The sequence below is a fragment of the Mirounga leonina genome, unplaced genomic scaffold (assembly GCF_011800145.1).
Source record: "Mirounga leonina isolate KUSES-001 unplaced genomic scaffold, KU_Mleo_1.0 Mir_82, whole genome shotgun sequence".
Lineage (NCBI taxonomy): Eukaryota > Metazoa > Chordata > Mammalia > Carnivora > Phocidae > Mirounga > Mirounga leonina.
Genome location: NW_023270825.1, coordinates 10,957,942 through 10,982,400, shown reverse-complemented (window position 1 = coordinate 10,982,400; position 24,459 = coordinate 10,957,942). Strand labels below are relative to the sequence as shown.

General features: G+C 55.2%; 1 protein-coding gene across 1 annotated transcript in view; it reads right to left on the bottom strand.

Moving 5' to 3' along the window:
- Positions 1-24,459, bottom strand: part of ITPK1 (inositol-tetrakisphosphate 1-kinase) — a 170,093-nt gene that overhangs the window by 53,884 nt on the left and 91,750 nt on the right. The window contains exon 4 of the mRNA XM_034993014.1: positions 16,292-16,417. Within this exon, the coding sequence (XP_034848905.1) occupies positions 16,292-16,417 (126 nt within the window). The remainder of the gene's footprint in view (positions 1-16,291; positions 16,418-24,459) is intronic.

Here is a 24,459-nt window from a genome sequence, read left to right as displayed (position 1 = left end):
AGCAATCCACCACGGTATACAAAATAAACCATTTTTCTGGTTTTCAAAAGCTACAATCATACAAAATGCTAGATGTGACTCTCAAAGCAATCTCTGTGGTCTATAGAGTAAACAACTATATTTTTATTCCCATTTTATAGATGAAAAAACCGAGTCTCTGAGAGGCAAACTGACCAGCTCAAGGTCATACAACCAGCTGGGGCTTTGCGAGGATTCAAAACCACCCATTGCAACGTCAACCCCAAGGCCTCTGCAGCACACCCTGTCACCTACACCAAGTCACGTGGCTAAAGTGCTTTTTAAGTCCCAGAAAAGTCTAAGGACCCATTTCGAACCCAAGTGCTGGACAACCTGTGCACAACTCAGTTGGGCAGGTCTAGAACAGGAAAGAGAGGACCAAAGCCTGGGGCCAGCAGTGGGGGGTTGAGAGTGAAGAGGCTGGGAGCTGCCCAGACCTCCCGTGGACCAAGCAGTCTCTACCGGGTCTCTGGGAGGCCGGATATCTGAACGAAGGCTTCCTGAGTATTTGCACTTACAGAGAAATCTTAGTGAGCACTGCGGTGAGAATGAGCCCCGCCTATGTTCTGGGACTCTCCATCTCCAGGGAGGTGGGACAGGAAGTGGCATGGTGAAGGCCAAAAGGAGTCACATGCAGGGCTGGGTGAGCTAAGTGCCAGGCTCCCCTGCCAAGCATTCTGCACGTTAACCTGAAGGCTGGAGGGAGAGGCAGAGAAGCTTTCTAGGAGGAGAACCAGAGGACTGAAGTAAGTTCCAGAAAAACCCTGCTGGCCAGGAGTGGTGTGAGAGGACCAGGCTGGAAGCCATTCATGGAACAGGGATTTGAGAGCATTCAACTTGTTGGAGAAAGTTCATCTTCTAGTTTGGTAACCAGCCTCGTTCCTTCCAGAGTCCCTGTTCCCTACCCCCCACCCCCAGGAAGAGGTCATGTGAGAGGATGGCAGGTCCTCACTGGGAGTTGAAAGAGAAAGAAGGGACAGGGCAGGTCGGGCAAAGGCAGGGAAGGAGTGGGGAGCCCATGAGTGGCTCTAGGAAGCAGCTCTGCTCTACTGTCTGATCTGGTTGCAGATACGCGGTGTACCTGGCTTGCAAAATTCATGAAGCCGCTCGCTTATATGTAGTTTTCTGTGTGTGTGTTCTCTTTAACGTATTTAAAAAAAAAAAAAAAAAAAAAAAAGAGGAAGAAAGAACAAAGGCACTGGACTACACAAACAGTAAGGACCTGCTCCCGTCCCCGCTCTGCAGTGTGGCCTGCCTTGCACTTATCCTCTCTGGGACTCTAGCCTCCTATGTAGATCAAGGATGGAAAAGGGGGTGCCATCCACTACACTTCCCCAGGGCCGCAGCAGCCATCACTTGGGGATCGTGACAAACTTTGGTGCTAACCCCAATGAGATTCAGAATCCTGACCATCACTTGGTTCCAGAAGTTAGATAAGCATGGGCATTCAAGGCGAGCCCCACACACCAGGCACAGAACAAACACACCAGGCTGATTCCTAAGACCCCAGCAGTCAGTGTGTGTGTTTCCGTTAGTGCTTAGTCACCAAACAAATGCTGGCAAAGACCAGACATTTCTTCCCTGGGGCTGTCAAAAATTACTCACCGGGCTTTTATGGGAAAAGAGGTAACCTTGGGCTTACTCAGCATAATCTCCCTCCTTCTGACTCTTCCTGAGAGCACAACCCAAGCCCAGCCCTTCCAGCTGATGGCCACAAAGGCTGGCCTTTCAACTCCCTCCTTCCACACCAAGTGGTGGGTGAAAGACAGGAAGCTTCCAGTTCCTAAAGTCTTAACACTGTGATGGAGGTCCTGGCAAGATGCCAGAAGGGGTTATTATTAATAATTACAGCAATAATGGTGATGATACCAGCTAACTTTTCCTGAATGCTCACCAAGTACTGGACAGTGTTGTACACACTTTCAGGAACGGACACACTTATTCCTCAAAACAACCCTATGCAGTAGGTCCTATTAGCAGCCCCCTTTGACAGATAGAGAAACTAAAGCTAAGCACCTCAGGACCTGGCCCAGGCTCTCCCAGTGAGGAAGGGGCCAAGATGGCATCTGACCCAAGCCATCTGGTTCCAGAGCCCTGTAGTCAGCAAAACAAGGCATGGGGAGCCCTGGCTAAAGGAAAAGCATCTCAATTTTAGTGACAGCCAGAATTCCTCCTGTGCATTCTCTTAAAATGTATGTGAAAGAAAGAAAACTAGGTCTTTCTCATGGTCAGCCAACCCCAGCCTAGACCATGAAGCACACGGCACTTGGTGCCAGCACAAGGTAAGGCACCCAAGAAAAAATGGCAATGGAGCTTTTGCAAGTTCCTTTCCCAGAAGCAGAGTCACAGACAGTCAGACCTTGCAAGACCTAAGGTCTCTTAGTCCAGCCAGTCTTTTCAGAAAGGAGAAAGAAGTAGAAACTAGCCGGAGGTCACATGGTGAAGGGGCAGAAATGAGACCATGACCTCATCTGCTCCTTCTACCACCCCAGGGTCCGCCCTGGTTCATTCTACTCCCAAAGGTCCCAAGGAGTGACCACGGTGGGCCAGAGTCTCTGCTTCTGTTCCCGACCCTGGATCGAGACAAACTAACAACAACCAGAAGGAGCCACTCTTAGGAGAGTAAAGAAACGACATGACCAGATGCAAGAGCCCACAATGGCCTCTGGGATGAAGATCCACACAGCACCGAGGGAAGGATATGTGCAGGATTTTCAGGGCCGGCACGTGCTCGGCGCACAGGATGCCTGCAACGGACACCTGCTGAGTGAAGGAGTGGGACCAGCGGGAAGAGGACTAGTAGATGAAATGGTGTCACAGGCAATCATACCTTCCACGGTATGCTTCTGCAGAAAGTGAAACCCATTCCTGGGAGATCAGCTCCACATGAGGATGAGGTCATGAGCCATGCTGAGCAAAGCTTTCTGGGGAGGACAACTAATGAATCCTCTGGGCAGATTACTGAAGCCATGAAATCAACCACTGTTCATGGACATGAAATCAACTGAAGCCAGGGCCAAATGTCCCCCAGGCAAAGCCTTCCTGGCACCACCCAAAATACCTGTCTGTTCATTACACCTTACAGAAAACCACAGACCACAGAGAGTCCCGAGGAATTCATGCTAGACCCAGGTGTCTTGGTGCAACAGAATGTGCCAGGCAGCCTACCATGGCCCTAGCTAAACCAAAGCACCCATGGCTACTCAAGAATCACAGGCCAGGCATCTGAAGAGGTAGCCAGGTCTGGCACAGGACTGGGGCTAGAGATTCATGCAGCTAAACCTTGGGCCAAGGGAAGGTTGTAGCAGCATCCAATACATACCAGGGGCAAGACTGCCAAGTCCAGCCACACAGGATGCCATTCACAAAGTCTGCCACTGAGCTGTGCGGTACACAACCTATGTAACAGTCCCCGACCATCAGCCAAGGCCTATGCCTTCCAATCACTGGCTGACCACCTCTTTCCGCCCAGCAGCACCTGGCCGATCGCAATTCCAGCACAAGGACCCTAAGACACTGTGAAAGTTAAGGCAAAGGCAGTCAAGAAATTTGGGTTCAAGTCCTAACACTGCCATTAATTTCATGCATACTTCTGAAAGCCACTTAAATCATTTGTATCTCGGTTTTCTCACCTATAAAACAAGTAGGTTGGAATAACGCATTTTTATAACATCTTTCTGATTTTTTAAGTCCTAGGATTCTTGGATTCTGTGAAGCGATAAATGAATGAAAAAACCTCGTAGGGCCCTGGAGTCCAGGGCCTGCTGCCCTCAAGCATATGCACAGTGCAGTGACTGTGCAGAATCCAGTCTCGTTAGGATGGCAACATGCATGCCTACAACAGGAGAGGGAAGAGACTGAGCAGGCCAGGCACACGAACGACAGGCGGCCGATGGCTCCGTGTCAGGGGCAGACATCAGTTCGCTAGCTCAAGCAAGACCACACATACCCGGACCGCCTCTCGGCGGAGCAGTTGCTACGATGACTCCCCAGTTCTCACTGACTCAGCCCTGGTATGTGGAGGGCACCTCCTCACCTGCCACATCCCTAGCTCTTCTAAAATGGCTCCTTGGGGAGAGCTGGGCTTCCATGTCCTCAGCCACCTTGGTCTTAATCAACCCTCATCTGTATTCTGGAGAGATCGTCAGCGTCTGAGCACTCAGCCTGAGGCCTCCCAGAAAGCATGAGGCCAGGCAGGGAGGGAGCCCCTGAAAGTGTGCGCACAGGCACGTGCATGTGTGTGTGTGTGTGCGTATGTGTGCATGTACCAGAGTGGAGGCTCTGCAACTTCAGGCGGCCACAGTCCGCCCATCCCCACGGGGGCTCCTAAATGCAGAGATGTAGGGAGTGATCATGTTGCCGTATGGGAACGCACAGGGGTGCGGGTTGGGGCACTAATCTAGCCATGGGGGGAGGGGAGCAGAAGGGGAAGAGAGAGGGTTTCCGGAGGCCCGTGTGGCTGAGCCACCAAGGGTCACCGGCATGGGCCACGAGGAGAACAGGCATTCCAGGCAGAGGGGACAGCACAAGCAAAGGCGGGGCGGGGGGGGGGGTGGCAGCATGACCGGGCAGACATAGGTCTCAAAGAGGAGCTGACGTAAGGCAGAAAGCAGGGCAGACAGCTGGAGACACGGCAGCCAGGGAGTCTGGACGTGATCCTAAAGCAACAGGGTCCCGAGCCGAGGAGTGGCGGGGCCGGCTTTGAGTTTTGCAGTGACCCGTCTACTGGCATGCGAGGCCCAGGGGCTGAACTTGGAAGGGACAAGCCTGAGCAGCGTGTCTGACATGGAGCTGGCATTAAGAGACATGGGTGCCAGACTCTGCCATTCGGGACGGACCAAGATACTGCATGACCTCTGGCATGATTTGGCAGAGCCACTGAAAGGAAACTGATGCGCTCTGCCCCTCAGCCTAGTTGCTCTTCAGACCTGTTATTTAAACCCATGAGCTCAGACTGGGGTAGTCAGGCCCTGACAGCACAGGGACTTCAGAAGAGAAGGGCAAGGTGTGAACACATGAGCACCAGACAGAAGCGAGGTGGCCTGGGGTCAAGGTCCAGACAGGCCGCGTGAGCCTGCCACAGACACTGCCCTCGCCAGGGCCCTGAGTACCAGCAGCAAACACAATGGGATGAGGGGACCGCTAGGGATGCACCCCCCGATATTCTAGAACTCCAGGCCAAATCAAACCGATGAGAAGAAGCATCTCCAAAAGTGGTGGAACACGGACCACCTAGGGGTCGGTGAGAGTTTAACTGGTTCAACTTTATGGGAAGACACTGGGCACCAGCCCAAATCAACAATACATAAACTCAGCATTTCTATTTCCAGGTATTTATTCCACAGAATCCCCTCCGTGTGCACACAGACACGTGTACAAGGGCATTTCATCACTAAGGCATGTTCCAGAAACATCAACAGAGAGCTGGTTAAGGAAGGATTTAAGGTCAGTTAATGGAATACCATGTAGCCATTAAACAGAATGGGGTAGCCCAAAGGGCTGATGTGAAATCATTTTCAAGATCTACTGTCGGAACAATGGCTTTGTGTGGGGGGAAGGAAGACCACCTTTGTTCACATACACAGCAGCCTCTGGAAAGGCTCAGGGCCCCGGGGAACCGATGGCTGTGCCCAAGATGGGAAGTGGCTGGCTGGGCAGCAGAGGTCGGGGGAGACTCTGACATTACCAAAACCAGTCAGTCAGGACCACTGAGCGCCATGCACAGATGACATGGGGAAAGCCAGGCCTAAGGAATCCACCCGAATCACGGGCCACGAGATGACGGTGATTCGCTGTCCCAGATGGGGCACGAGGTGGGAGAAACACTGGAGCATTCATGAAGGGCACACCAAGCTTCCACGGAGCAGAACACCAGCAATAACCACCCCCACCCCATCCCTGCTGAGGAACAGAACAGGCACAGAACAAGGGGTTCGGATGGGACAAGGAGAAGTCGGAGGACCCAGGCTCCAGCCTCCGGAATGAGTTGTACAGACTCATACCACTGATGGGGCACGGGGGACCCCCTTTCCAGATGAGGGGAGGTGCTAAGACAGTGCCTGTGTGGGGTAGGCTGGGCCTGAACTCCCCAAAGACAGCAGGTTCTCCCGGGCGTGCGACTCCACAGGCCCGCCTCAGTGTCCCTGATGGGCACCCCCATCTGGAAGCCAGATGCCCCCCATGACTGTCGGTCCACCTGGGTCACCTTCCCAGATGGTCTCATGTCACGTGCCTTGCTCAGCCACCCAGCAAGCAGCCTGAGTACGACAGTGTGGTCCTGTGGGTGAGAAACTGTTGTTCACAGAGCAGACAGAAAAGTCCATGAAGAAATGGGCTCCCGCCAAAACATAACCCCAAATGCTGAGGAAGAAAGGGCTGGAAGTAAACAGAATGCTCTGTTATTTAAGGTGGCAAATGCCTCCTCCCCGCCTTTCCCAGGCCCCCCGTGGAAAACAATCCCTCCCTGTCCCCAGCCTGCAGCACCAAACTTGTAAGCACTCTCCATCTCCCGTCAGCAGGAGGCTGGCACGGTGCCCGGCCACACTGTTCACCTGACGAATGTCACATGCCCTATCACAGAGCCACGGCCCTACTCAGGTCCTCTGGAGCCGGTAAAAGGCCCTGTGGGGCTGGGTGCTGGTCAGAATGCATCCCCTCGCCGGCCGACGCTAAACCAGGACAGACTAGCATCTCCGTTCAGGGATCCCTGTGGGGGCCGGAGGGGGTCCCAGCAGTCACCTGGCCCAGCCGTCAGAGCTGGGCAGCTGAGCAATATGAGGACCAGACAGTGGCTGCCTGGTCCCCGGTCACACAGCAGTCAGGCCCCGCACTCCTTAAGCACCTGTCTTAACACCCCTGTGCGCCCCCGCCACACGCAGGCCCCCACGGGCACTCCCCCTTCATGCAAGCACCCCCATACATGCACAGGATGCTCGAGTGAGCTGTGGAGCTGAGCTGCCCCTGCCTTCGGGCCACTTCCCAGGATCAGGCCAGAGGCCTGCTCGGCCTGCCTCACCCGCCCACCCTCACCCAGCCCTCCAGCCAGAGTTGAACTCTCAGTTCCCAGAACAAGCCGAGGCCTCCCCAGAGCCCGCAGGCTCCCCGGGGCTTTGCTGGGTGTGCAAGTGTTACTCACAGAATTCAGGGTGCCCACACTGCTCTCAGTGGGCGGGGGTGGGGGGGGTTAGGGGTGGAAGAGGAGTCATCGGGAACCAGGGCAGGGTTTGCGGTACCAAGGGCCGCTCTAGCCAGAGATGCCTGGGCCCCTCACCTCTGCACGCAGCACCCCAGTCGCAACCCCCGGCCTTCCTAGCTTCTAGCACAGGATCCAGCTGCCATACCACACATGCACCACACATGCACTACACACCCTGGCAGTGACCCCTGGTGCTGAAGACGACGGACTTCCCAGGGCACTCTTCAACCCTGCTCTAACCCGCAGCCATCAGGCATGCTCAGTTCCTACAATCCACCCAGCCCCACCCCCACTGCCTTATTCAGGGTCCTCGGACCTCTGTGCCTGTCCTGCTAAAGAACGCTGCCCCCTGGCCCACTGCACGATCTCCCCTCCATCAACAGGCCTTTTAGGCCTCAGCTCAAATGTCAACTCCTCAGAGAGGCTCAGGATGAGGTGATAAGAACTTCCCTGTTAATCAAAAGCCTTGATATTTCTTCTTCCTAGAATTTACCGTAACTAGAGACTGAGTTACTTTTTCCTCTACTTGCTTGTGTTTTGTGTGCATTCCCTCCCTCCCTCCCCCCACAGCTCCCCACACACAAATACAATTGTGCAGGGGCAGGGGCTGAGTCCACCTGATCTGACTTATTGATTATTGTATCCAGCGTGTTTGAAGATTCCTGGCACACAGTAAGTGCTCAATTAAGACTTGCTGAATGAATGACATAATAATAGATCCTGGATGACTGATCTTCAAGATCAATGAACAGACTAAGGGACACGGGCCAGGTCAGGGGCTGGAAGCCAGGGGGTGTGGGAAGTGAGAGGTCTGAGACAGTGGACGCAGACCCGAGCAGCATGGGCTGTGCAAGGAGGGGCTCAGGGAAGTCCTCATGCCTCAGAGGACTGAGGTCAGCAGAGGCCAGCTTGGCTGGTGAGTGGCTTTGTGACTGACCACACGAAGGCGAAGGAAACCACAATGGCTTTATCGTGAGCATGCAGCCCACGTAGCAAGTCAGGAAGTCATGGCCCCAAAACAGGCCAGGGGGAGAACAGACAAAGGTGGCTTTTCTGTTGCAGGTGTTATTGAAATAAGAGCCCATGAGACTTCAGACCTCCTGGTCTGAGATCCCAATGACCAAAACCCAGCTACTGTACCCCATGAGGCCTCCGTATCCACGCTTTTAAAACAGGAGGGGCTTCACTTACCAATGGAAGCCGTCAGAGCCACTGTGGCAGGAGAAAGACAGGGGTCTCAACCAGGGCGAATTTGTCCCCCCACCCCCAGGAGCCATTCAGCAATGTCTGGAGGCATTTCTGGTTGTCACGATTGGGGGTGGTGTCACCGGCATTAGCAGGTGGAAGCCAGGGATGTTGCTGAACATTGTACAATGCACAGGACAGCCCCACGATACAGAATCATCCGGCCCAGCACGTCAACAGTGCAGGAAGCTAAGGAATCCTGAAATCGTGTGCATGAAAGCTCTTTCTTCAACCTTGGAAAACTGGATTATTAATAATGTTAGTATTTCTAAAACCCAACCCCTGTGCCATAAAACCCTGACTGTCCACACACAGCAGTGTGCTGGGTCAGAGCTCAGGCTTCCAGGGCAGCCGGCTCCTCCCCCCACACCACCCAGGGCTGTGCGAAGTTCAGCTCTGCGGGGGGCTGGAAACAGAGTCATAAAGCCGTGGGCCTGCCTGGGGGACCCGTCTTCCTCTTGCCGCAGGAAAGGCCCTGCAGACGGCCGATGGCACTCAATGGCACCAACCTCCCCTCGGGAGAAAGAATGATTCACCACCACCGCCTGATCTGGGCACACAATGGGCAGATTGTGCACCCATCTCCACCACCGGGGGAGTGGCCTTATCAGCCGGGACAGGAGTCATGAAGAGGCTGACCTCATGGCCTCCCCAGGACAGGACCTGTCCTCTGAGGCCAGGGTCACCAGCGAGGCCCAGTTCTGCCTCCCCTGGCATCTGCTGGCTGCTGTGCGGCCCCAGCTGCGTCAGAGGCAATCCCAGATGGTGACCTCTTCCCTCAGGCGGCCCTGAACCGCTGCCCGCCCCCCAAGGGTCCGTCAGCTGCCAGCCAAAGCCGCTCTGAAGCATACTTGCAAGAGCGTGAGCTACAGTCCTGCCTCCATCGTGTTCTAACTGAGCAACCCCAGGCGAGTGCCTTAACTTCCTTGGGCCTGTTTCCTTACCTGAAAAATGGGGAAGTAATTCCATTTTCCCAGGGACTGACATCAGCACAAACTGAGATAAGAGATGTGGAGTGCCCAAAGCACAGGAGGCCGGCTCGGACTTGCTCGGGAAAGCGGTGGCCTCGTGCAGGGCTCCATGGAGACCACCCAAATCCCTCGCTGGCACCACCAGCCAGGAAGGCCACATGCCACTGAGCTCTGCTCCCACACAGAAACTCACTGGATTTTTGTTAGGTTTAGATGTTATCTCCCAAATCAGGTTAGAAGGCCCAGAACAACAAAATCCATGTTTCTTCTGCTTCCACTCCATCCCTCCAGCGTGTGGCACAGAGCCCCTGGCTGGCGGCCGCCCAGTAAACATCTGAGATGGACAGGGGTTGAGCCAACGCAGCTATGAAATCATTTCTGAGCCCCAGGGCCTGGGGGCAGAGCGGAGCCGTGGTCCCAGGGGTGATCACTGCTGCTCACGGCAACCGCCTTTTGGGCTGGGACGCCTCAGCTCTCAATGCCCCCATCCCACCCTGCCATCTGGCACATTCCCGGGGTGGCAGGCGGGGCCCCTGAGGCCCCGGCGGGGTGGCCAGTGAGAGGCGGAGCCAGGCACAGTCCCTAAGTCCCCTGACCTCCACCCAGCCCTGCCTCCAAAGTCAGTGCGCATTTCCGCTCCTGGCACAGAGGACACCTGAAATTTGGGGACATTTCCAGAATCACCACCTCGCTGACTACAATCATGACCAAGAACTCTTAGGTCAGCCGTGACGAGTAGTGCTAATCACAGAAAATAAGAGCCAGGGTGGCTTCATGGGGTTCTCTTCCTTCTGCCACGATGACATGTCTGCAGCCACCCTGTCACCCCAGCTCCCAGACGTTCAGTGGGGCCCAGCCAAGCCTCCAATGATGGGGGCCGCAGGGTAGAAATAAGCCTGTGCAGGGCTGGAGGAGCCGCTTGTTACTGGAGCGAGGCCGAGCCCGACCTGACAGACTGGAACAGGAGGGGCATGGAAAGCTGTCCCCTCCGATGTCAGAGGAAACCGGAGTCCGCTGCTAGACTGGGAGGCAGGGGCAGGTCACACACGGGCCAGGGCCAGCAGAGGCCCCGCCTCGGCTCCAGGATCGACAAGCCCACGTGCCCAGTGCTCTGAGCGCCAGGCGCAGTTAGCACACTCGGTCCTCCCGCAGCCCTGGGAGGCAGGGACGCCGACTACTCCTATTTTATAGATAAGGGAACTGAAGCACAGCAGAAATGAAAAGACATTCCCCAAGGCCAGCCAGAGAGAAGTGGTGGGGAGAGTTCTGGACCTGGGCAACAGGATCTGACGTCAGTGTCCCTAACCACTGTGCTCTGGGAGACGAGACCAAAGGAGAAAGAAGGCAAATCCGCGGGCTCCAGACCTTTACACGTGAGGTATAAGGACGGCTGCGGGGAAGATACACAAATGACCAATACGCACACAAAGAGCTGCCTGACATCATCGGCCATCAGGGAAATCTAAATCTAAACCCCAACGTGCCACTTCACACCCACTAGGATAGCTAAAATCAAAGTCAGATTAAGTGCTGGCGAGGATGTCGAGACACTGAAACCTTTATGCACTGCTGGTGGGGATGCAAAACAGGGCCACACGAGGAAAACCAGGCTGGTAGTTCCGCAACCACGGAAACAGCTACCATGTGACCCAGCAGTGGCCCCGCTCCTGTGTGTATTCCCACAAGAAATGAAAACGTGTACATAAAAGCTTATAGCCGTATTCTTTTTTCTTTTTTTTTAAGGGGGGGGGGGCGCCTGGGGTGGCTCAGTCGGCTAAGCGTCTGCCTTTGGCTCAGGTCACGGGATGGAGCCCTAGGTTGGGCTCCCCACTCAGTGAGGAGTCTGCTTCTCCCTCTCCCTCTGCCCCTCCCCCTGCTCATGCTCTCCATCTCTCTCTGAAATAAATAAAATCTTAAAAAAAAAAGGGGGAGAGAGAGAGAGGCAGAGGGAGAGACAGAATCTTAAGTGGACTCCATGCCTAGCATGGAGCCCGACACAGGGCTCAATCTCACAACCGTGAGATCATGACCTGAGTGGAAATCAAGTCAGACACTTCACCGACTGAGCCACCCAGGCGCCCCAGCAGTGTTATTCTTGATAGTCAGAACATGGAAACAACCCATCACCTGATGACCGGACACACAATGTGGTGTACCTAAATGGAACTTGATTCAGCCATCGAAAGGAAGGAAACGCCAAATCACACTACGACACGGATGAGCCTTGAAAACCTTATGCTAAGTGAAAGAGAGAAGTCACAGCAGTCAAGTATTATATGATTCCATTCATATGAAAGTCTAGAATAGGGAAAGCTATAGAGACAGAAAGTGGTAGTTGCTAGGGCCAGCAAGGGAGAGGATAGTTAAAGATTCGGGTTTTTTGGGGGCAATGACAAAAATGTCCTAAAATGGACTGCATGGATCTATGAATACACTAAAACACATCAGACTGTATACTTTAAATCAGTGAATGGTATGGTCTGTGAATTAGATCTCAGTAAGCCTGTTTTTCAAGCTTAAGGGGTGGAGGATGAGGAGCCAGAGTACCGAAGGTTGATTCACAAAGCTGTTTCCTTTCAGGTAAAACCAATGTGCAAAGTGTGCATTCTCTGCCTGCATCCACGAGGTGAGGAAGGAGCTCCCTTCCTAGATGCATTTCATACAATCAGATGGCTGGCCGGGACCCAACACGTGAGCATGGGCCTATGGGTGCCTGTCACAGCTGAAGGATCCCAGGGGCACTGGGATGAGGACGGGGGAACTGCTGAGCCCCCAGGGGCAGGAGCTCTCTCTTCACTGCAGAAATTGCCAGGCTCCGATGACTATGGTGTCCTCACTACTCAGAGTTCATCTTGCCTTGGCACCGGCCCCCTCCTAAGCAGGGCTTCTCTCATGCCAGTGAAATCTGATCTTATCGTCCTCACCTCTGGCCTGCAGGATAAAGTCCAAGCTCCACAACCTGGCAAGAAAAAGCCCTCTTTCTCCAACCTGTTCATCCAGCAGTTCCCCAGCCCTCGGAGGCATCCCTACACACAGCACCATCTGCCTCATGAACCCTCCTCCCTGTGTCCTGCTTCGAAATGCCCCCCCCCCCCCCCCCCGGAGCCATTTGCTCCCTCCTCTGACCCACCAGGGCATCCTGCACCGAGCCAGCACCGACAATGCTCCTTCCCTTCACAAACACATGGGCACAATTCCTACGTAGCAGGAATCATGTGCGGCAATGGGGAGCCCCAGTGAGCTTGATGAGGATGTGACCCCCGCCCCCGTGCGGCTAACCCCCAGATGGACAGACAGACAGAAGGAACCGCTAGAGCATCATGCACTTCCCAACAGAGGAAAGGAAAAGCAGGATGGTGGGTGTATCCTTAGAGAGATCACCAGGGAGGCCTCCCTGAGAGAGGGGCACCTGAGCTGAGATCTGGGGGTGAAGATCTCCCCAAGCACGAGGACAGCTGGGGCAAAGGCACTGAGGTGGGCAAGAAGGCAGAGCTTGAGGGACAGGTGGGCCAAGGTGAGGATGTGGGGGGAGAGGCCACGGCCAGATCACACAGGTCTCAGAGGTCTGGTTCAAGACTGAATGAAGTCTTTGTTATCGCTACAAAGAGAAGGCACAGAATGGTCTGATGCCAGGACATGTAGTGATCAGGTCTGTGTTTGCCCTAACTCATCACTCGGGGCTGTGGGGGCAGTTCCTGGTTTCCTCATCGGCCTCCCCTCCAGACTAGGCCTCCCTCCAGACCTAGTGTTTGTGGAACATTTAACAATCTTCCAGCTAATCAAGATAGGGGAAGAGGGGTCAGTTTAGACTCAAACCCCCTTCTTCCAAGCTCCTTCAGGGAAAGGCCCAGGAAGATCCTCTTAGACGGCTCCGCATGCCCCATAGAACACAATCACTGTAGCCCTTCTGGGCGATTCTGAGGCTGGAAGGGGCCGCAGGAGGAGGACTGCCCCTGGCCACTCCACACAGGTTACCCTGGGTGCCACAGTGAGAAGGGTCTCCTTGCTCCCCTGGGGAAACAGGTCGAGAGGCCAGAGCACCCCTGCACATGGGGACAGGGACCCTCCCAACACCCCAGGCCCACTCACCCCCAGGGACAGGGCCCCCCAGGTCTGTTCAGTGATAGACGACTCTCGGACAGAGCCACGGCGGCACCAGGCTGCTGGCTCTACATGAACCCTGGTGCAGAAAAACAACTGAATCATCCTGATGATTCTCCAAGCAAAGCTCTCTTGGGGCCAATATTTAAAAAAAAGGAAAAAAAAAAGGCTTGGGGGGGGTGGTTTCTATGGCACCAGCTTTAGTGATCTGCTATGAACCCCAGGCCTACACCCTCCAACCTGTCCTCAAAGGCAGCCAGGAAAAAAGCATAACCTCTCAGCTCAGAGAATTCCTTTCCATCCCAGGCTAGAGCTTCATGGAAGCATCCCAGGGACAGAATGCTTTAGGGCTGTCAGGAAGATCTCAGAGACACCTCTTCCTCAGCTCACTTCTCCTGGGACCTGAGTACAGCATCTGGAGAAGGCCCTTCAAGATGAGCCCCTTCTGGGCCAAACCATCTTACTCTGTTTGCTTATTCACAACAAATGGCAGAAAAGCCAACTTCGCAAACCCAAGCCCCAGGCTCAGATTCCCTGCTACTGACCCTGTGCTCCCTACCCACCCAAGCCAATGTCTCCTTGTGAAAGTCTTGCATGAATATTAAAACAAGAAACTGAAAATAAGTGGCATGACCAAGGTCAAGTGCCAGTGTATCTGGTCCGGCTCTGAACCCTACAGCAGAGCGGGTGACCAGGTCAGCGCTGAGAGTGGAGGAGGAAGGCCCGAGTGTAGCCAAGTGGGCCTCTCCCCTGGCCCTCACCCGGTGTCCCTCGGTCCTTCTCTTCGCCAGCCCCCGCCTGTCTCCTCTCTTCCTGGGGCCTCTGGAAAGCTCAGCCTGTCACCCTTTTCCCCAAAGGATTGTTCCCTTCCAAAGGAGGAAACGTCCCGGCCTTATCAGATATCCGGCTTCATGCTTGAGCACAGAGTGCAGGGAAAATTTATCCCAAAAATACCAAGGCTGGAAGGTTACACTGAGGTCACCTCAGTCATCTGAGGGCCGGCCAAATGTGCATGTCCTGGCAGGGACAGACTCCAGGGACCCAGTCAAGACTTCCCTGGGAAATGCCTGTGGTGGCTGAAACCCTGAAGCCACACGTCCCCATAGCCCCCCTGCCATGTTCTCTCACCATAACCTTGTCTTCTACCAAGACTGGAACACGGGGACCCAGTTCTCCTTCCCTGTTCAGCCACCACCTGCCCTGGGCTGTGGGCGCTGTGTGTGTTTACGGGAGGTGAGGGATGGGAGCCCCCCCAGGGCACTGGGGCTGCCTGGGGGTTACTGCCCTTGATGCAGGAGAACAGCAGAAACACGGTAATGCAGCGGCGCTGAAGTCCTAGCAGCAGGAGCCGAGTGTCTGCACACTCAGCAAACATTAGGGACCTCTACATACACGGACATTTACTTCTCTCAGCAACCTGACCGTCCTAAGGACTACAGGGACTATCAACATCCCCATTTTACAGAAGAGAAAACTAAGGCTCACGGAGGTCACACGATCAAAGCGGCCTTGACCTTCTACTGAGCACTGCAAGAAGCACTTCATAGGCATGGCGTCGTGTGTGCTGACCAACGTTGTACAGGGTTTCCTGGTCCTGATACCATTTTACAAATAAGAAAACGGAGTCTCAGCGAGGTCACAGAGGAGCCTGAACGCGCCTTTCCCATGGCCTCCAGGCCTACGAAAGCGCGAAGGACTTCGGGCCACGGGCAAGGCAAAGGCCCTGGAGGACACGACATGGGGAGAGCACCTACCCCCCGCCCCAGGCACGGGGGCCACCAGAAGGGCCACAAGCAGGCCACAACTGCTTCTGGACTGCGTTGCACACAGTAAGTGGGACTCCATGGCAGAGCTAGCCAAGGAGGGGGAAAGAGCTGTGGGCAAGCAAGCAAGGGAGGCTGAGGTCACGACCCCGGACACATGGGGGAAAGAAAATGCTGTCAGCGGGAGGGCTACTGTGTGGCCAAGGAGGCTAAGGAGAGTCCCCTTTGTGCAGATACAGAAGGACAGGACATCAAATCTCCAATTATCACACGCTGAAAAGCGCACTCAAGCATCCCCTCCCACCAGGGAGGCCCTCCGTGTTGGCTACACTTTCACTGATAATATGACTTTGTTTTTCATGGGGATGAATCATGTTCTTGTCTACAACAGAGAAAACACAGGGCAAGTCAGTAGGGGCAAAGGCAGCACCTCCCAAAGTGGTGGGTGGGTCACTGAGGGGTCAAGACCGTGGGGTGGGGGCGGTGGGGGATGGGGCAGGGATGAGGGAACAGCCAAGCCAACTCAGTCCGTGCTCAGAGACAAGCACACAGGGGTCCAAGCAATGAGCACAGAGAGGGGGTTCTCCACCAAAGCAGGACTCGGGGAGCTGGTAAGGCCGTTCTACTCCAACAGCCCCGAGGGGTCCCTCTCTCAACACAAGACAGGAGGGTCCCAGCCCCGGTGCCAACTCGGAACCAGTGACCGTGAGTGTGTGTGCTGCAGGCGTGGAGGCCGAATCTGGACACGACAGCACTCTGATCAGCAGAGCACGTCTACACAGGCAGGGAGCAGCGGGCCTGCGCACCACGCCCTGGCTGGATCCCATTTGACACCCGAGGAGACCGAGGCCCTGGCGGGGAAGTGCCGACCCACAAACAAGCCCAGGTCTTGGGAGTAGCACAGCCACGACACCAGACTACACGGCAAGACAGCTGCTACAGCTCTTGAAACGTGCAGGGCCGTTCTCGGGCCCTCCCTCCTCACCGTCCTCGCTCACCTGGAACCTGTGCACCAGCTCCAGGGACCGGCTGTCGTTCTGGTCGGCTTCGAGGATGACATCGGTCAGCTTGTGGATGATGACGTCCAGCGGGCCCTGTTCCTCAATCGGCCGGCTAAGGTTCAGCTGGCGGGGCGGGGGGAGACACGGAGAGAAAGAACAACTTCAGCACCGGAGCCCGCTCCTTCGCTGTCTCCCCCGCCCCACCCCTGCACATCCCTGCAACACTGGGACAGGGGGCAGAAGGAAGGTTGGCGCTCATGGGAAATAGAAATGGGAAGAAGGGCACAAACCCACTAAGATTCCAGAACGCCTCCAGGGCAGGCCCTGAGTCTGCATGTCTGTCCCTGAGCCCCATGCCACCCCCATATACAGAAGACGCACACGTGGAACCAAGGCATCTACCGGTTAGGCGAGCGTCACCATGAAATCACCGTACGGAGAAAACATTAACTGGACATGCGCCATCTGCTCAATGACCTCGGTTTTTCAGGTCGGGTAACCAGGGCTCTGCACGTTGAAGCCAAATGACTGAAGTCACACGGCCAGGTCTAAACTGAGACCTAGGCAGCTACTCTTCCCACGAAACGACACAGTCTCAGCAGAGCTGTGATCTTCACGCACCTGAGAGGCATGGCTCTGAGTGACGGGCAGCTCGCACTTCACACTGAAATCAGGGCTGATCACAGCCACCAGGAGGGAGTGCAGGGCAGCCTGGGCCCCGCCAGGCCTTGCTGGCCCTACTCCGCGGGTGGCTCTGTTTATTTTTTCAAGAACACGGGGGTTAAGAAGATTGCGTCCCAAGAGAGCCAGGGCTGCCCGGCTGACAGACCGTCGGCATCATCTGACCCCGAGACAGGAGCACCTGCAACAGCCGGGCAGCCTGACACCATGCTTCCTGACCCGCCAGATGTCTGCCGCCCGGCACACGGCCACCACCACCTGCAAGGCCAGTCCCCCGGAGGCAGCGGCGCCAGCCCGGCACCTGGCTGACCCCCCGGATGGCCTCAGCAAAGGCCCGAGAGAGCCACCAGCCCCACCCCCACGCGCATCCCTGCGTAAGTGTGGCTCCCTCCAGGATTCCAGGCTGACTGTTTCCAAGTTGCTAGTAAAGAAATCACAAAGACAGCTACGAATGTCCACTCTGGTTAGGCATCACGCTAGAAGCTAAGCTTTTATTTTCCAACCACATGATGAGAAGTGATTTTACAAATGAGGAGGGTGGGGAATATGGACTTCTGGACACCCCCCCCCCCCACCGGATCTGACAGTGAGAAAGTGGCGGCGCTCAGATGCAGATCTGAAGCCGGGCTTGCCGTCCAGTGCTCCCGCCCCTCTGGGCCCTGCGAGGCTGCGCTCTGGAGCCACGACCACCTGGCCGCCCTGTCCTCTGGCTTCCGGCCAAGCGGACAATGGAGGCACACAGGAAAATGGGAGAGGGGGGAGAGAGCCTTCGGGGTGTCCGTTCCCACCGTCCTCACACCCCCGCCGTATTTCTGGCAGCAGACACAGCCCCCATCAGGCACGCAGCCCCTCTCCCAAGACCTCCGCTGTTTCATGGCTCCCATACCATCTCCACCCCCCGCCCCCATCCCCTCGGGCCTGGGGTGGTGACAGCTTGCCACGCTGTGGGGGCTGCACCACATTCCGCTGGCTGCTTTGACCCAGCTCACACGTTGTCATCTTCTCTTAGTTAAACTCTTATCTAGTCAAATCTTCCGAAAGTACCAGCTCTTTCCAGGTGGTATCCTTAACTCGTTTTTTGTTTTGTTTTGTTTTGTTTTTGCCTGCCAGAAAAGATGTTAAGGGATTTCCCCTATTAAAAAAAAAACAACAAAATCCCATGGACCTCACAATACTACTGAAGGAGCTTCTTCCCACCCCATGGTGACGAGCCTGTATATAACTCAAAAGTCAGACTAGCTGGGCGCCTGGGTGGCTCAGTTGGTTGGGCGACTGCCTTCAGCTCAGGTCATGATCCTAGAGTCCCCGGATCGAGTCCCGCATCGGGCTCCCTGCTCGGCGGGGAGTCTCCTTCTCCCTCTGACCCTCCCCACTCTCATGCTCTCTCTATCTCATTCTCTCTCTCAAATAAATAAATAAAATCTTTAAAAAAATTAAAAAAAAAAAAAGTCAGACTAGCTGAGAAGCTGGCCATTCCTTCTAGGGCTCCCAGATGGGGAAGCAAAGCAGCACTCGCCGTCCTCACAGCAAGGCCAGGAGCTGAGGGTGACATTCCCACTGTCACAGACCAGGACACCACGAGCCCAGAGAAGAGAAATCACCGGGCAAGGCCTTGTGGTTGGGAAGCGGTCCAGCTGGGGCCTGGATGGAGGCCCAACAGCAACACCTGCGGGCTGAGCCTGCAGCCGAGCTGCCAGGTGTCCTGGGCCTGTGCAGCAGCCTGGCTCCTCAGCCCCCCTGGGCCTGTTTCCCCTTCGATAGACACAGGAACTTGTGAGGACCCTTCTGGGTCTGCCTGGGGGGTTCGGTATTATGTTCCCATCCACACCCACTTCCCAGGAAAACAAAACAAAACAAGAAACAGAATTTGAAGGAAGGGGAGCAAAGCCAGTGGGAGGTGGTAACCTGGGCAAAGAAGAGCAAATTCTCAGAAGATGCCACAGACACAAACCCACTTCGGCTGTAACCCGTGGCGCCACCACGACGGGAACCACAAACAAGAGGCCCATCTTTTCAGACTGAGGCAGCTAGAAACGGCAGAGAACTGGGTCACATGCATGAAGCTCCATCCCCAGCAGCACACACATCTCCAGAGAGAAGCTGCCAGGTCTCCTGTGCAGCATGAGGGGACAGAAACATGTCCCAGTGGGCGTGGGGAAAGGAGATGCCCCTGGCTCATCCCGGCCTGGCACCAGCCTCGGGCCTACAGACCTGACAAGCACGGGCTGTTTGGAAAACAAGCTCTCCGCGTTCCCAGCCGCTCCACTGAAGGTAAACAGTTGAGTTCTGGAAGCCAGCCACCTCCCTTTGTATATTTTCCAAGCATTTTTATGCCAGTAAAACCCTTTCACGAGAACAGCAACTTGGGACACACATCAGGCCTGGTCTGGTCCTGGCTTGGCTCTCACTGCAGCATCTTTGCTGAGACCTGACTGGAGTTGCTGCTGGCTCCAGAAGGCTCTCCAGCACGGCTTCTCCTCAAGTGGCCAGATAAGCCACATTCACCCTGAAGGGTCTATCCTCCTGCAAAGACCTCAAGGGGACTTGAGTCTCTCCCTGCTGGCTGGGAAGGAGAAGGTGGGCCTTCTGGGGCTGCCACCCAGGAGGGGAGCTCAGGCAGGGTCTAGGCACACCGTGGGAGAGTAGGTCAGCTCCCAAGAACCAGGACACTGCAGAGGAGGGGACCCTGGTGGGCCAGACTTCGTTTCCCATCTGTGAAACGTGGGGAAGGGAGCTCGGACGCAAGGGACCTCGTTTCAACTGTCATTTTGTTTTTCTGACCACATTCTGCCTCCAGAGGAAAGGGAACTTTCCCAGGGACTTGTTCCATTCTGCGGAAGGGATCTGATCTGTCCCTCAGCCAGTAACAAGGATGTCTCAATGAAAGGGCCATCCACTGTGGCCAGAGGAGGCCTGTGGGTGCCATGCTTCCAAGTCACGCCATCCTGCAAGGCCAAGGCTGGACGCTGTTCTGCTCAGAGCTCAGGATTCGGAGGAAACAAGGGCCCACTGTTTCCCTCAGCAACTACCACAGAGGCTGACTGGAGGTGGGGGGAGTGCCGGGGGGAGCTGGGACAAAGGCCTGCAAACCCCAATGGCCGGAACATCACCTCTGACTTCTGCAGCAAGCAACCCAATCATGCCCAGCCCAGTATCCCAGGTGAGCTAGTCTCTAACTATCTCCACCACCCCCACCACCCGGTTGGGGGAGGAAGACGGGCATGGCAGACACCTGGAAACCCCGTCGCAGCTCAGCTGCCCTGCGCTGGGCAGGTGATGTTAATTGCTCTGTGCCTCAATTTCCCCATCCATAAAATCAGGATGTTCCTATTCCTGACACCTTACTGGGCCGTTTCGGTGGATTAGAACATTGCATTTACAGATGTGACACAGGGTTGATGGACAGCAGACTCAGTGGTAACACCGCCCTGAGGGCTTAGATAGCGTCCCGCCGCTAGGCTTGCTCATTCATTCATTCATTCAACAAGCGTTCTCTGGGCACCTCCTGGGTGCCAGGCAGAGCGAGCCCCTGTGCTCCCTTCTAGGGCTCTCCGTCAGTAATAGGAGTGTCCCGGCGCACTGTGGAAGCGGACCCAAAGTGAACACTGCAGACCAACTAGAAGGGACATTCCACGAAGCAGGGGGATTCTTTCCTGCTAAGGGGGTTAGAAACAGCCTTCTGGAGAAGGAGGGGGAGGGGAAAACGGGGGAAGGAAGGTGTAATGCAGGCAGTAGGGGCGGCTGCAGAAATCATCTGCGTTCAATTCTCTACTTGTACTTGGCAATTGCAGATGCCTCGGGGGCCACGGGGCTGCCACCTCCACAGAAAGAACTTGTCCAACAGCACTGACCCCAGACGGGCCCCCTGGGAGGGGAGGCCTAGGACCACCCCTCTCTCATGCTGCATCTACAGGCTAGAAACAGGGGATCCTAGAGGACCAGGCACCTCCCACGACCAGAGTTGTGCTATGGTGTGAACACCTAATAAATCTGGAGTGTGTTAAGGCAAAATTTGGAGGTTGTAGGCTTGAGCAGTTAGCCTACCCTAAGACGGTCCCCAAGGACAGAGAGTGTATGGAGTAGAGGGAGGAGGAGGAGGACACCCCAACAGAGGGTTCCAGACAGCCCCCAACTTCTACACGTGCTTCCTGACAGGATCCAGAAGCAGGCAGATATGGAAAAAATGTAAAGCCATCTCTGGAGCTCATCAGGGGCGGGGGGGGACCTGGGAGAATGGGCTCCCACCCCATGCTGGGGCTGCTCATCCTGTCTGGATGCAAGATGCAAGGTGTTCTGTGACCACAGAACTGTGGGCCCCTGAAAACAACCTATACCTCTCTGACCGGCCAGACAGGCTGCAAATGGGGGCTGAGCAGGAGTCAGCTAGGCTTAAGGACCATCCTCCTGGAACCCTAGCTTCAAGGCAAGAAGACGCCTTGTCCTATGGCTATAGTACAGCTCTTGCACACCCACCCTGAGCCAGGCCCTGTCCTTTTTTCCCCCCCAAAGATTTATTTTAGAGAGAGGGAGAGAGAGAGAGCGCAAGGCAGGAGGGGCAGAGGGAGAGGGAGAATCTCAAGCAGACTCCCCGCTGAGCATGGAGCTCTAAGCACTTTATGCACGCTAGCTCATATAGTTCTTCCAACAGCCTGAGATCGAGACCCACGATAGGCACAGAGGTTAAATAACACACCGACGTCTCGCAGCTCATACAGCCAACTCTTCACTGTTCCCAGGCCACAGCACGACTGTGAAATCAGCCCGTGGGGACTCCCTGGCTGTGGGCACAGTGTCCTGTTCTAATGAGGACAGCCTGGTGGGCCTCCAGATGGGAGCTGGTCACCAGGAAGACCAAGCCACCATCAGAAGTTGGGAACTTTCAACCCATCTCCTGTCCTCCAGCAAGGAGAGAGGGACTGGGAAACTGAGTTAATGCTTGATCATGCCAACACGATGAAGACTCCATAAAAATCCCAAAGGTGCAGGGCTCGGGGAGGTGCTGAAGAGTAGTGCGCTCCACTCTTCTCCAGGGAGCTTGGCATCCCTTCCATCTGGATGTTCAACTGGATCCTTCATCATATCCTTTTATAGTAAGCCAGCAAACAGGAAGTAAATCGTTCTGAGTTCTCTGAGCCGCTCTAGCAAATCAATCAAACACGAGAAGGGGCTCCTGGGACCCTCAGATTGAGAGCCAACTGGCTGGTCAGGAGCACAGGTGACAAGCTGGACTTGAGAGTGGCATCTGAAGGGGGGGGGCTGTCTTGTGGGACCGAGCCCTTTGCCTGTGGGATCTGATACTACCTCCAGGCAGACGCGGTCAGAACTGGGTTACAGCCCAGGACACCCAACTAGGGTTACAGTCCTGCTCAGTCTGGGGGGGAATCTCCCACACAGCTGGTGTTAGAAGTGTTCTGAGTGTGAGGTAAGTGTGACGGTAAAGGACAAAGGCAGGAGGTGCGTTTTTCCTACTCGATAGTGCACTCCATAAATGTCAGCAATGATCTTTTCCTATTCTTACGATTCACATTCTTACTGACCAGTGGAAATCTCCCTGCCTTTCTGTCAAGCAGGGCTCAGTACAAGCCAGAATTTGAATCTTGCAAAGCTAGGTCACCTGTACTGACTCACATAAGACCCCTCAACGTGTCTACTGCCACGATGAAATTTACTGTCGTTGCTAATAATGATTGACATTTATAAAGTCCTTACTTTGGGCCACATACTATGCTCACAGGAGCTTACTGCACAAGGTACAGCTGAGGACACTGAGTCACAGAGAGGTTAAGTCACAGGCCCAGAGTCACAGAGTTACAGGTGCCTGGGACCCGGGTCTCCCTCCTGCCCAAGCCAGACAATTAACCTCTAAACCAAAAGGTGTCCTGGGTGCCTGGCACTTTCTTCCCATTCCCTTCTCCCCTAATTCACTCCTGCAGAGTGGTATGTTTTCAGCAGGGACTTCAGATGGGAGTTACTAGATGAAAAGTTTGGTCTCAACCAGGGTCCAGACAAAACAGCCTGGATGAAAGGCGAGTGGGCTCCAGTCAGCTTGATTCCTCTGTGCTCTCCACAGATCTGGGCATCTGGGACAGAACTACCACATCTTCGACGTTTAAAGGCTTGCCACGCTGGAGCAGGTCTCTGCTGAAGAAAGTCGGGTCTGGTGCCTCATGATCAGACTTCAAAAGGGAGCCTGGCCTTGGAGGATGCAGCACCAGCCAGGTCTTTTCAGCAGGGTTGGTTCCAAAAGACAACTCGGGGCAGCGGACTGAAGGCTTTTCCCTGGCAAGAGCAACTCTCACTCCCCAAGGAGCTCAAAGTGGCCCTCAGAGAGGTCAGAAGCTGGAGGTCACCTGCAGCTGACCACCAAGATCGACAAGCTGGGCCGAGGACAGTGACGGTCACCGCAGGAGACCCTGGCCCAGGATGGGGAGCGAGACGACTGTCACCAACACTCCCTGACCCGATTCCCCAATTTCTCAGTAACTGGTTTCCAATTACTGGGTAATCAAAAACAGCAATCTGGTTAAAGCCGAAGAGTGAACAACCTTTTTCCCCCAGAAGATGAGGGGCCAAGTTCACAAAATGGTATCAATGACAAATGGACCTTAGAGTTCCAAAGGTCTGGGCATTTGTAAGCTGGCCTTATTTCTTCCTTTTTTTTTTTTTTTTTTTTTAAGATTTTACTTATTTGTCAGAGAGAGAGAGAGCATGCACAAGCATGGCAGGCAGAGGGAGAAGCAGGCTCCCAAATGAGCAGGGAGCCCGATGCAGGACCCGATCCCAGGACCCTGGAATCGCGACCGAGCCGAAGGCAGACGCTTAACCGACTGCGCCACCCAGGTGTCCCAAGCTGACTTTATTTCAAAGAGCCAAAGAACTTACACCCACTCAGCAAGCATGGCTCCTGGAGGAAAGGGCTGACCCCCAGGTTCTTAGAAGCTAAGGAAACCCTGGCCCTCGTCCACTGCTGGGGAGCCAGGTTCAAGAGACTGAAAAGAAACACAACCGTGCCCTTTGACCCAGTAAGCCAACCCCTGGGATGCGGGCCTAAGAAAAAAATCAACAAGTGAAAAATCACTCCTGGCCCAGGGAGATTCGCTGAGGCCCCATCGACAAAAGGCACGGGACACAGAATACACGTCCCCAGAAGGGGGCCGGCTTGGCAACAACAGACACCCCCACACCAGAAGACACTGAAGAATCACTGGGCGGAGGAGGCCTAGCGAGACCAGCGTGGGTGGGTGTCCCAACCACGTGAACCCACTCCGCTGTGGACGAAGCTGGACAGGAAACACAACCCCGAACGTGAGAGGATCCTGGGCTCGGAGGAGTCACTGTGGGTAGAGCAGCCCATCCGGACACACGGCGGGACCTTTTCCGGTTGCCCTGCGACTGGGCGCAGTCACGTGACTGGTTCCGGCCAATGAGCTGTGAGCCGGTGACACACCCCCCCCCCCCCCCCCCCCCCCCCCCCCCCCCCCCCC